At 33.4% G+C, this 14,003-nt stretch overlaps 1 protein-coding gene across 1 annotated transcript; it reads right to left on the bottom strand.

Annotated features, from left to right (window-relative positions):
* Window positions 1–495: 495 nt before the first annotated feature.
* Window positions 496–7,209, bottom strand: LOC105619276 (death-associated protein kinase 1-like). Its single transcript, XM_012200800.1, has 20 exons — window positions 7,167–7,209; window positions 6,530–6,608; window positions 6,325–6,437; window positions 6,086–6,246; window positions 5,903–6,023; window positions 5,539–5,839; window positions 5,421–5,469; window positions 4,931–5,047; window positions 4,568–4,840; window positions 4,299–4,481; window positions 4,112–4,226; window positions 3,748–3,939; window positions 3,401–3,642; window positions 2,460–2,549; window positions 2,050–2,214; window positions 1,761–1,979; window positions 1,524–1,703; window positions 1,163–1,456; window positions 746–1,068; window positions 496–658 (listed from the first exon to the last, which is right to left on the bottom strand). The coding sequence occupies exons 1-20, from the start codon at window positions 7,207–7,209 to the stop codon at window positions 496–498; spliced, it is 3,423 nt and encodes a 1,140-aa protein (XP_012056190.1).
* Between the last annotated feature and the right edge of the window lie 6,794 nt (window positions 7,210–14,003).

Below are 14,003 nucleotides of genomic sequence, written 5' to 3'. Positions count from 1 at the left end.
CTAATATACGCATATTATAATATGTAAATGCATCATTTCCCAGCTCCGTATAACGAAAAAAATGCAAACAACAACACAATACTTATTAATATAATGTTAACCACAGCACAACTCTTATCAAGAAATAAAAATAAGTATAATATAAATTTTTGCATAGTAATACAAATTAAAAAGCATAAGAAATTTTCGTTTACAATAATCATACCAATGTAATACAATTTAATAAATATATATCGGCTAGTAAATACAAAGTAAAAAAATAAAGAAAAAGAAAGAATATAAAACAATGTACAAAATATGTCAAATCTCTTATATCGCTCAATTCGAAATGCAATGCGATCGATCATTAAAGTTACATATAAGAACATACACGTACTTAACAAATTAACGTACAATTTACATTGGGCGGAAATAGAAAGACAATACTATCCATTGAACGCGGCATATCAGAAAAAAGAACACCTAGAAGGTACTAATGCGCCATTGATGAATGCGTCATCTGGAAAGATTAGACTCTGTCTCTGAGTCGATGGACATCAATAGCACATAGATTGGCGTATACGTGAGCAACAAATGCACAGCGTCTTCGCGATCGAGCGCTCGTAATTGTTGCACCAATGAACCGACAGTGCATTCTGCACCCGCGCACTTTAATAGCCTGTGGGTCAAATTTGATTGTATGAAATTTCGAAATATTTCAGTTACGTTATAACGCAATTGACACGCTTCAAAAACAAGCTCTTACCTCAAAGTTGGACTGTCTACTGTGCTATCCAGTTGGGCGACACGATCCCCCAAACCGAGTCTCACGGCGAGTAAACACCAATCTCTTCCATGATGATCAGGAGGATCTAGCATCTGCGCCAATCGCCGTTGCACAGCAGGTTTTATATATTTTACAGGTTGCTTCGGTCCGGGAATGCAATTTTCCATTAATGGCAGCCCGCAACTTACTATCTCCCATACAGTTTCTTGTTGATCATTTAGAGGATTCTTAAGAGTCGCCTCTTCAAGGCCTTTGTCGATTAAAGCCGATGTGACAGTAGCTGGTGCCCAAGAATGAATTACCTGCAAATGTATTGATATTATTTTTAAACGCATACAATTTCAATCTTTCAATTTTATAATACAGCCATTTAAATATACTTTAATTTTTATTTACCTCTTCATATTCTCGAAGTTGGCTTGGACTCAACCAATGTCTCTCAAGTAACATTCCGGGCGCAATTAATTCGATAGTCGTATCCATCGCGTCCAGGATCACGCTGAGAAGAGCAAAACACTGTGCACTAGAACCACGTGGACCGCGAACTTGAATTTCCACGCAACTGTGTTCTTCCTCCTCAAAAGTGATTATACTCTCGCAAGGCCCCAAACACAGTTTTGATCCTCGCCACCACTGATATAGATCTGAATTCGATGGATCCCACGTTTGAGTAATTTTTCTCAGTTGCGCCTATATCAATTTTAATGTTTTAATAATATTCTATTATTATATTTTCTTTATTATAAATATTAATTACCTGTAAATGCATAAATATAGCAGTCAAATGATACAAAGGCGCTTCTTCTGGACAAAGGCGTAAACCAGCGTGAGGTAACGCATTGGAACATGGTTTCCACGGTTCCCATAAACCTGGCAGACGCTCTACAAGGTTTAAACACGGTATCTCGTATTCCACTTCATCATCATCCACCTCGCACTAAAATTTAATAATTAAGTAATAATCAAATGATTGATAAAGTTTCTTAAAACATACCGGAATGCATAAATTGACTGCTTGTAAAGCTTGTAAAGCTTGAGCGGCGGGGCATGGACATCGCGCTTGAAAATCTTCTAAAGTATAAACGCCGGTAGTTCGACCGCCCAATCGTCCTCTTTGATCAGGACTTAATTGCCAATTTAGCACGTCTTGCCAAAACCATTCGGGATTGAGTACTATCAGATTTCCAGGTAGAAGAACACATTCCCCTAAATTCTAATTTAATATACATAATCGTTAGAGAAAAAGAACAATGTAAATTAACTGAAGTTAATAAATTATAAACCTGTAACTGTAATCCGAGATGTCTGCAATGTTCCAAACAAACTAAAGGATTGATTTTTCGAACCTCATTCAAAAATTCTTCCTGAGTGAGCATTAACGGAGGCACTTCCAATGACTGCACATACGATTTCCATGCTTCGGCGAGACCAGTCCACACTAAGGTGCTCTATAATACATGATTAACATTCATAATAACAGAGAATTCTGCCTTTATCCCGATATCACATTGATGCAGAAAATATATACAAGAGAAAGAATCTCTTTTATTTTTTTTTAAGATAGATATATAGTGCATGTATGTATACATGGGAGAAAGCATTAGTGCAACTATTGAACTAAAGTACAATTTCAGTCAGTTTATACACATATCATTCAGAATTATTTTAAAGAAATTGAGAAAAGTATTTCGACCTGTTTATCAAGATTCGCCAGGGGCACGTACGTAGCCGCAGCACGCGGCGTGTCACGTCGGAGAATACTTTCTGCAACTTCCGGTCCATCCTACATCATGCATCGCATGCATTAAGGCTTGTTAATAAACATTAATGGCCAAATAACCAGCAACTAAAACATATGTTCTTAATAAATTTGATTCAACGTGATATATATATGTATATATATATATATATGTATATATGACATGATATCGGATCTTTTTATTGAAATGGTGCGCTCAATCAATCAAACATTGCAAATAATCGAATGTCGTCGAAAGTTACGAGACACAGAAAGTACTTTCAATGCTTTCAATTATTTGTACATATATTAAATCAACCATGCATCATGGATGTCGGAGGAAAATCATATAAGTGATTATAGAAATTGTCGCATTGCCTCTATTGAGAGTCAATGTCTGATTTGACATTATATTGACACTGTGAATTTCGAGATTAATGAATGAATTGTACAAACAGCGTAATGAGATAACCCATTATTGACCAGAACCGTTTCACAAAGGGTTAATGCGCACATTTATTACATGCTGTACAAATTGGTACAATTTCCTGTGAAAATGTGATTATTTACACAAGGTTGCGTTAGTCACAATTGCTTGTATTAACAGGCTGCAGAATCAAACGGTTCTGCTCGCACATATTTAGAATCAAGCATACTGATATCATGCATTTACTGATATATATTTTGGAGTGGATTAAAGATATATGTTTAATATTTGATGGCAAAGATGTAAAATCAGAAGAGATTATTAATTCTCATTAAAAAAATTTGCCGAATTCGAGATTGTTCTGTAATCTTAATTTCTGCATAGATAAGTGATGAGATAACATCTCTTCTAATATTATAGATGAAGTATGATAAATGTATAATTTTACAGAGAATATAAATCGTGTCACCTTGAAAAATTCCATCCTTGTATTATTTAAATAAGATCTAAGGAGTTTCAGGCCAGGACTAGAAGAATTAGTTGCATCCAGTGCTACCATTTGAGGTTCCTTCCCCAAAATCGATGTAAAGTCTTTTAATAATGGCAAGAGTGGTGCAAGCAGATTGCCGCCGTTAGAATTCGGGGCTAAAGGTTCCGGCGCGTAAGTGCCGACTAAAATTACTTTTATGTCGTTGCACTTGCCGCCAAAGCCTTTAATAAAAAAACAAAAATCAAGATTTAAAAATCAAAATTTTCAACAAAAATAAATTAATTATAATATAAAAAAGATTTGACACGCGACACACAATATCTTACCAATGTTACTCGGATTAATACGGTCCAAAATAAATTGCAGCCAGAATTTTATTTGCTGAAGTTGAACAGTTAGCGGTTCTCTCAAACTGACCGTAATAAGATGCACTGCTGGTTGCTGGAACGTAAGTACATGGTGATAAGATGCCAGAAATTCTTCGCGTCCGCATAACTCCCAAAAAACACATTCGCCACCTGATTAATTAAATATGTTCTATAATATCTTTCTATAAAATAATCCATTGTAATATAAATATCAATCTATTGTAGTATTATATAAATATCTAAACATATAAATTTTTAATTTATACTATAGTCATAAGTTTATATATTCATATTAAATTAAAAATTATTGAATATAATTTACCTACGTTACCGCGACTCCATTCTACTCCCTGAGTACCTTCATATTCACTGTCACTATACTCAAAGCTGAGAGAACCATGTTTACTCGTCACATCGAGTTCGATACTTGGTTCTCGCTACATATCGTACACAATATAATTTTTATTATTTATTCGTTAATCATATGCATCTTTATCGCATGTACCTACCTTCGCACTATAATTCTGGCTTCTCGATCTCCGAAAGAAGCCGAAACTAAATATTCCAGATTTTAAAGAATTAATTAATGATGTTTTTCCAGAGGCGCAGTGACCGAGTAGTCTTATGTGCAGTCGATCTATTGGTCTGCGTGTCGGTTGCAGCTGACAAATGTAATTTTCACGCTGATTCGGCTAAAAATAATTTAAAACAAGATTCGATTATTGCATGATTCTTCCAAATGTAAAAAACATTGCATATCTTCGAATATATAACTTACATTTCTCAACTTATCTAATAAACTTGCGATATCCGGATGTCCATACTTAATCGCCGTGACGTCTGCCCGGATCCCCCGATTCGTTTTATCGACGTCACAACCAGCAAGGCACAAATGTCTGACCAGATTAATATGCCCGTATCGAGCAGCTACATGTAACGCCGTGAGACCTTGTTTGTTTGAAGTGTCTAGATCAATTCCAGTCTCTATTAGAAAAGTTGTCATTCCTTCGTCACCAGCCTCACAAGCTATATGCAAAAGAGTATCTTCTTTCTGGAACAAGCAATTATATTTTATCCACGAATTATATGTATTATTAGCAAATGTATGTATTATTAGCAAAATGAATAAAAGGTGTCTTACAGAGTCTTTCATGTTTAATAGAGCACCTTGTCTCAGTAAGCGAGAGACAGCCTCAATACAGCCTCGCTTCACGGCATTGATTATTGCTCCACCGAGACCTTGAGGAGTTTCAGATTCCTGTGTACAAAGAGAAGAAAATTTTTACCAACTTGATACAATTGTAATTCAATTTCTTTGAAATTATAAAATATTTTATCTCTTTCTCGTGTTGCGTAACATAAATGAAATTAAAGAATTATTGTAGTTTCTAATAACCAAGGTATATATGTAATAAAGAAAAATTTGCGTACTGCTTTTTGACATATTAACATATATTGCATATAAAAAAAATTCGTATATTATGTAATATACGATATAACTGTACAAATCAATGTCATATCGAGACACATTGGTCAAAAAAATGCATAAAATCAATACATAATACATTAAAACAGAAATAAATCGCTATGTTATCGGACAATACGAGTCATTTTTTTTTTCAGGAACACACCGTGAGAATCCAAGGATGTTTAAGGCACGATTCAGCATTTCCCCTTTTCCTAAAATAAAAAAATAATTTTTTTCTCCGATTTAATTAGTAATAAATTCATAACTATCCTGCAACTTACTTCGGATCCTTGATCAACAAGGATCGTATAAAGTCTTTGGCAATCTCAGACACATTACTGAAATACTCATTATCAAATTGGTATTGGCAAGCAGCAACGTTTGCATATGTCTCTTGCTTATCTTCACCTAAAAATGGCGAAGCTCCGCTCAGAAGAATATATGTTAATACACCAACAGCCCAAAGATCAGTTCCCAAGCTAAGTGGTTCATAATTTACAATTTCCGGTGCCACAAATTCAGGTGTGCCAAATAGTGCTCTGTGTTCCGAACCAGGTACTAGTCGATGCGATAGACCTAAATCTACAGAACAGTTGTTTGTATTAAAATTTTGACGACTTTAACACAAAGCGCTGTAGACATTACCTATTAGCTTAATGCTAGGCATCGGTGGTGGTGTCGACAGTAGAATATTCTCAGGCTTAATATCCAGATGAGCAACTTGGTAGGAATGTAAATGACTAAGTGCCATTAAAACTTGGCGCACCTTGGAAAGGATATGAATAAATTATTCTTAGGATATTTACCAATTGTTATGTATTTACATACCACATGAACAGCTTCTGTTTCACTGGATGGAGTCCAATGAAATAACTCTCCTCCTGTAATCAACTCCAAGAGCAATACCACTGTTGTTCCTGTATCTATTACCTTATATAAGGAAACAATATTAGGATGCTTTAAGCGAGCTAAAAGACCAGCTTCTCGTGCTGAAAAAAAAATTACTCTATTATAGTATTCTAGAAAATAAAAGTATTTGCAATATATTATAATTAAAAAAATATTACCAATGTCAGCAGCGGCTACACCTCTGGCAACTCGTCTCTTTCTCATAATTTTTGCAGCATACAGCGCTCCAGTTTTTATTTCCTGACATTTTCGTACAATAGCAAATTGACCTCTGTATTTCACAAAATTGTAAAAATCATTGAAACTTACAAAAATTTCACTACAAAATCATCAATTACTGTACAAAAGTAACAGTGCACTCACTTGCCAATCTCTTCAAGCAACTGATAGTTCTTTTCAATCGGCTCATGATGGACCTCCATTAAAGTGCTCCACTCAAGATCTGAACAATAAATAACATCAATGCATGACTTCGAAATTAAAAATTTATTTATTTACACATCAATATTAAATCAAGTACATCATCTTAAAAATATTTACACAATTTATACACATCCATAAAAAAATTTTTTAATGTACATGAAACATATATATACATTAACATTAATTTATGCAATATTCGACATTTTTCTCAAATAACAATAAGATTTCAGTTAAACACTTCGATACAATTATATTCTGGAGCAATTTAACGGAGAATGTAAATACCGGTCCTCGATACTAGATACAACAATCTAATATCAAAACGACACACCAGAATTAGCTTGCGACAACAATGACGCACAGATCTCAACTGACACGGAAGATCGGTGGATCTTCGCGGTCGACATCGCGATTTACGATAGTCAAAACTCGCAATCCTCAATATCGTGATTGAGGTGAAGCCGAGTTGCCCATTATCAAATTTTGATGCGACAGCCAACCATCTCCTTTTCTCTGCTTCTCTCATCATCAAGTGACTAAAAGCGCAAAGTGAAGACGATTTCTTACTACTTCTTACTACCGTTAGACGTTTCCAATTGGCAAGACGTGCCCGGCATCATCTCCCGATCGTGCTCATCGTTCGGTCTATTCGGACAGTTTTTAAGTTGCTTCGCGAGTAGCCGTTACAAAATTTGTGCTGCGGCCGACAGCGACAGCCTTCACCCGTGCCGGCCGCCCCACACACACACATACCCAATTATACACACACATACCCAATTGTACACACACATACTCAATTATATATACCATATCCAATTATACACACGCACACACACCACATACACACACACACACCCAATCGTCACACATCCTATAAATGTATCCAGAAACACAATGTTCACTGGCCTAGTTTTCACCGAGGGTTTAATCCGGATCAGAATGTAAAAACCAACCAACTACAGTTGAGTACTTCCCTGTTACAGTCGAATGACAGGGGAATGCTCAACTATAATTAGTTGGTTCTTATTGGTTGATTCTATCCGGATTAAACTCTCGATGGAAACTAAGCCATTGACGCTCAGTGAGTTCTTGTATTTGTCTGGTCTTCATTTTTAGAATGGAATATGCCAATCAGATGCAAGAGCTCACTGAGCGCTCAGTCATGCTTATGGATCTATGCATTTGAGATGTATTCATTCAAAGAGTATTGGTTTCTACATACTAGACGCAGAAACACTTGCCGCGCGGCAAAATGAGACGCGATAACCAATGAACACATTAGAAGCTTATTGGCTATCGCCGCATCACATTTTGCCGCGCGGCAAACGTTTTCGCGTCCAGTGTGCAGAAACCATAAGAATGAAATTACACGGTACGAGAAGCAACATGAGGAACAGAGGATGTGTGATTCGAACAGCCAATCGTGGGAAAGACATGAGTAGAAAAATACGGAAAAGCGCTGATTAGCTGTTCGAATCATACATTCTCTATCCCGCATGTTGATTCCCGTGTGATTTTACCCTAAGTATACGGAATTGAAGCGAATGGATTCTTACTAGAAATGAGTCCATTAGCATTTCATCTCGTAAGAAATTTCTCTACTGTATTTGAACCACTAGAATCATAGTCGGAACAGTATAGAAACGATATGGAATCAACGGAATGTCATATCGATTGCAACTGTATCGATTCAGTTATTATTGATGATTGAGAATTTGATAATTTTGAAGAAGAAAATTAATAATAATTCTTATTATTCAATACGACATATTCTTGTTTTATATATATATATATATATATATACATAGTCCAACTAATGCTAGCAGTTTATCAAATAATTCCGATGTCATTCTGAAGTAATTGAAGAACTTATCACGATCGGTCGTTTGCATTTCAATGACTAACTTGCGCCTTGGAGACGCCTTATTCTTTGTGTAAACATTGATCGTATCCAGAATTTTTGTTTTCTTATATATTTCTGGGGATCGATTCGGTATCTTGAAACGAGGTGAAAATTACAAAAATAAGCGAATTTACTAAAATACTAATAATTTCATTGGTCAATCAAAAACATTTAGTAAATTTGCTCACTTTTCATCTTGTTTGAAGATACAGAATCGATCCCCTGCTGTTGCAATGAAAACGTTATAAACGAAATAAAATTTTCGCATATTCTTAAATACCGGAATAGCACGCCAACTTGACATATTTCTTGCCTTTCGCAATAATTTTAACATTAGTAACACTACTTCTTCATCTATCGTTGTAGATTTATAAAAAAGTTTTTAAATATTCGTTTTAATTTTTAGATTAAACCAACTCAGCTGAACATGCTATTCCATTCCGTAAAAATTTTCTCTACCTGTCCCATATAACCGGAACGCAAAGGAATTTTGGTAACAAAATATATCTCATTCTTATAATTCAGTATTTTTGAATATTCAAAGTAATGTTATATATAAGATAATTGCACAAATTGTGCATATTACTATTTTAGTCACATTAAAATATTCATTAAATTAAGCAAATTAGATGCGACCGAAGCAACATTCCACTCGTTTTCATTTCGTTTCGACTACATGGGACGGGTAGAGAAATTTCTTACGGAATTGTAGTGAATAGAACTCAACTTTCTAATAAGAAATCCGTTCCGTCGTTCCATGTACAATGAGGAGCAAAAATAAGCTTATTCTTCGGTGTAATACATATATACATTGATATAGATGAGCGCGCCGCCAACGTATGTATGTATTACACCGAAGTACAAATTTTTGCTCCTCATTGTACAGTGCAGTGCATTAATTCGCTGGGTCTTAGTAGCCCGAAAATAAGAAATGCAGTACTAAAAAGTTGATAAAAAATTCTGAAAAAATTTTTATGCTCGTGTATTCATAATCAGATCTTATATTTAAAGCTTCCTTAAATTTATCTTTAGATGCTCAGCAGTCAATGAAATATTTCATACATTCGTATCTGAAAATAAATTTAAGGAAGTCTTAAATATAAGGCTTGACTATGAATACGGGCATTAGAATTCTATGAGAAGAAAATAATGATTTTTGCAGTTTTTCTGTTGATAGTATTGTATATTTGAATAAAAAATAAACGTCGATAAATCGAGCCACTACTATGACCCAGCTTAATGCACTGCAGTACACGGCATCCTTGTCTAATACTCGGTGAACACTAGTGAATACAAATCTGTTCCTGCATTAGACTATATTATTGCATTCTCTTTCTCACTTTCAACAAATATTAAACATATACCTGTCTTACTTCAAGTTTCAAAAGTGTACACTAGTTTAGCCACAGAAAATAGACTTAGAATAATATATGCCCATATTCATAGTTAGATTAAGACTTATATTTAAGGCTTCCTTAAATTTATCTTCAGATACTGTATTATTTCATTGGCTGCTGAGCATCTAAAGATAAATTTAAGGAAGCCTTAAGTACAAGGTTTGACTATATGAATACATAAACTTCTGCGCTAACTGCTGCGTAAATGAATTCATATGTAGGACTCTATAAGACTCTAGGCGGCGTTTAAGATAAAATAGTTTAGTGGCGGCGGATTCGTCGAATATTCTGTCTTTCGGCGGCGACGGCATCAGCAGATAATTTATCGGCGGCTACCGTATTGTTACTATACTGCCACGAGATGACAGTACGACGAAAGATACCTTTTCATGCACAGCACGCTGCGGCAGCAAAAATGTCACGTGATGCAAATTTTTTATAATTGCTTTCACTATATTTGCTGCGTATGAAAAGGAATATCAGCAATAGCATATTAAAGTTTATCTCAAATATGTGTCTTTTATTTGCTTAGCTCGAAAATTAATATGGAAAACTTAAAAAGATAAAAACTTGTGATTATATGGCAACTGTTAGTGCAGTTACAATTTGGATAACTATCATTTCAGGGCTACGTTGCAAAACTTCCTCTCTGAGGAAAATTTTATTCGAAATATATAGTACAGTAACGTATACTATAACATATATAGAGTAAAATCTTCCTCGGAGAGTTTTGGAACGTAGGGTAATTATTTAGAATTTAGAATATCCCCATCATTTCAAATCTTAATAAAAATGTACGCATTGTATGTACTCATTATAAATGTACTCAATTTTCACATTTTTTTGCAAATATTGCAGATTTTCTCAACTTTAAATTCTTTGCTGCTCATTGTTCGTTTGGTTGAACTTTAATGAGATGTGACACAATGTATTTTGCGTAGGAAGTGCGTCATTTCATGTAAAATTTTTAACCAATAACGAATTGCTGCCGCCGTATACTGCGTATGAAAAGTTTAGTTTAACTATATGATAGCAATACAAAAAATGTGATATTATAATACAGTGTATTAACACTGGCCTAATTTCCACTGAGAGTTTAAACTGGATTAGAATGTAAGAACCAATCACAGTCATCTACAGTCGAGTATTTCTCTGTTACAGTTGAACGACAGGAACACTCGACTGTAGTTGGTTGGTTCTGATTCGATTTAAACTCGGTAGAAATTAAGGAGTTGATTCCGTATTTTCAAACAAGGTGAAAATTACAAAAGTGAGCAAATTTACTAGGTTAATCAACCTGAAATTATCAGTATTCTAGTAAATTCGCTCACTTTTGTAATTTTCACCTCGTTTCAAGATACAGAATTCTGATACAGAATCGATTCTTAAGCATGGTACATAATCCGTACTAAAGTCCCTATAACAGAATCTGGACGCTGCATTCGCGCGCATGCCCATCCATCATTAACACTCAAAACCGGAAATGTATCACTGTGTTTGCCGAGCAATTCAAATGACTGCTTGCTGTTATACGCGACAATAGAGTTGAATTCGAACTATTTAAATGATCCAAGATGAAAGATAGAAAGTAGAATTGAATTGTACAAGCGAGCAAATATGTTTGACAGCGTGTCAATATGCAATCATCTATATAATGACCCAGACAGCACACAATGTTCATTGGGCGTTCATCTCAAATCTGGTTTTTATTTAGACCATCATGGATTTAGTACGAATGTTTTAAAAACATACGTTATTAACGTATAAAGTATATTCACATTAAAAAATATTCATCTCAAAAAATTTTCTAAATCTGCAACGTATTGCTTTTGCTGATAAGTGAAAATTTTAATGTACGCCTTATGTATATTACCAAAATTAATTAATTTTATAGTTTTATTACTAAAAGTGTACTATTATTGATTAATATCTTATTCCAGAATATACATCACAACCCAGACAACACAAAATACTAAAAGATAACAAAAAAAGATCTTTTTTAAGTTGTCTTTCCGGCAAAGCGAAAAGATGTCTAAAAGATGATGAAAAGACATTATTTTTAGATTGTCTTTTTAGCAAGATTAAAAGATGTTTATATGACATCTTTTAGTTTTGCCGAAAAGATAACATGAAAAAAATATCTTCCTTATTTTGGTACTTTTATCATTCATTCACGAACAGTACTCAAGATCGCTACCAAATGGACATGATGAAATTCAGTTTCTCGCGTTTGAAAATCATACAGAACAGAAGGATAAATAGAAGGTGCAACATGAAAAATTTTACTCGTGTTCTAATGAACATTAATAAAATATTTTTTTATAATCGAGTTCCCAAAGGGGAACTATGATGAAAGGTAATGACTCTTGTACGTAGGACACGACAAACAGTAGGAAATAAGGATATATATTGTCAGTCATGTAATTTTATTTCGTTTTGTGTAATAATTAATTTAGGAATTTGATAAGTATTAAACGTTATATGTATCAAAATATAAAAACTAATAGAAGTATTAAAGACTAAAAGATATTCAAAGAAGTTATCCTTTATTTATCATATGGATAAAACTATGGATGGATGATTATCAGTACGATATTTGTCACTTTTAATTATCTTTTTGTCGACTATATTCTTTCACTAAAAGATATCTTTATAACAATTTAATCGTCTTTCAGTCATTTTTTAGACGACTTTGTACTCTTTGGAAAATTTTCGGCGGTAATTGAAGAACGCTGACAATTATCGACAATTGATATAAATTTGTTATTATTAATATAAATATTTGGCTCATACATTATTAAATTCATAATTTTTTATTATATAAATGTTCCATAACTAAATATGCATATTAAAGCTATAACATCCTGTATCCACAGGAAAATTACAATTTTTTTCTCTGCAGTTCATCATTTCTGTTGATAATCAAACTTTGACGATAACACTGAAATCACTATTTTAAAGAAAAATCGAGTATTATTGAATTCTAAATACATAGATATGTCTACTAAACTAATAAATTATAAAATTAGTACAATATTATCAGTTTTTAATTCTTAATCACTTCAATATTCATAAGGAACTCCCGTAAGGATATCGATCTTTAATAATATTTCGTTGATGCCTCTTCTTTCTTCAATGTTGTTTTTTTTCTAACTAACAGTAAGGCTGCATCCCCATGGAGATAAAATAACGAAATGGAACCATAATTAGGGAATTAGAGTATTTATATTGGCCATAATCGTATGCTGTCGAAATCTGTAAAAATTGACCAATCACTTTCGAGTATTCTCTTCTTACCGAATAAGAGGAGAATACTTGACTGTGATTAGTCAATTCTTACAGATTACGGCATACGGTTACAGCCAATATAAACGCTTCCTTGGCATTTCGTTAAAATTGCTCCATCGGAATGTACTCTTAACCAATCAGAGAAATTCTGTTATGGTTTCGTTCCGTTATTTTTGTCTCCATGCAATCTAAGAACACTTAATGGCTGAATTAATCAGCATTAGGCACACGCATTGGCGTGATCCGTGCGCCGTTTTATTTTATATTAGCGGCGGCATTTAAAATAGCTGGGCAGCGGCGATGTTCGGCAGAAATTTCAAAATTGATGACGGAACCGGCGGATGATAATTTATCAGCGGCATCGAATATAATATTCTTTTAATAAAAAGTCCAAATTATTTGAATAAGTAGATTATTATAGAGATGTATTTAAAAATTCAAGAAATATAAATATACAATTTATTTTAAATCATTTTTTAAAAATTTATTCTTTTACTAATATATTTCAAAATCTATTCTTTTTAATTATTTTAATTGTTTATCATGTTTAATAATGTTGTTAGAAATTATATACTGAATTTGACAGTTATTTTTAATCTCTTTAATTTAAAATAAACTTTAATTTTAATTTTTAATAAATACAGATAATAAAAATTATCAATACATATAGTTGTAGATATAGTTATACGTATATATATGTGTGTGTATAATACATAACATTATATATAATTATATACATAATAGGATTTTAAAAGTATAAAAATAAAATATTTGTTTTTAAAATATGAATACTAATCTATTTTCTCGTAAGAAAATAACATAATTA

The sequence above is a fragment of the Atta cephalotes genome (assembly GCF_000143395.1).
Source record: "Atta cephalotes unplaced genomic scaffold scaffold00020, whole genome shotgun sequence".
In the NCBI taxonomy this organism is placed as follows: Eukaryota; Metazoa; Arthropoda; class Insecta; order Hymenoptera; family Formicidae; genus Atta; species Atta cephalotes.
The sequence above is the reverse complement of the archived record's forward strand: the minus strand, read 5'-3'. Positions and strand labels throughout refer to the sequence as shown.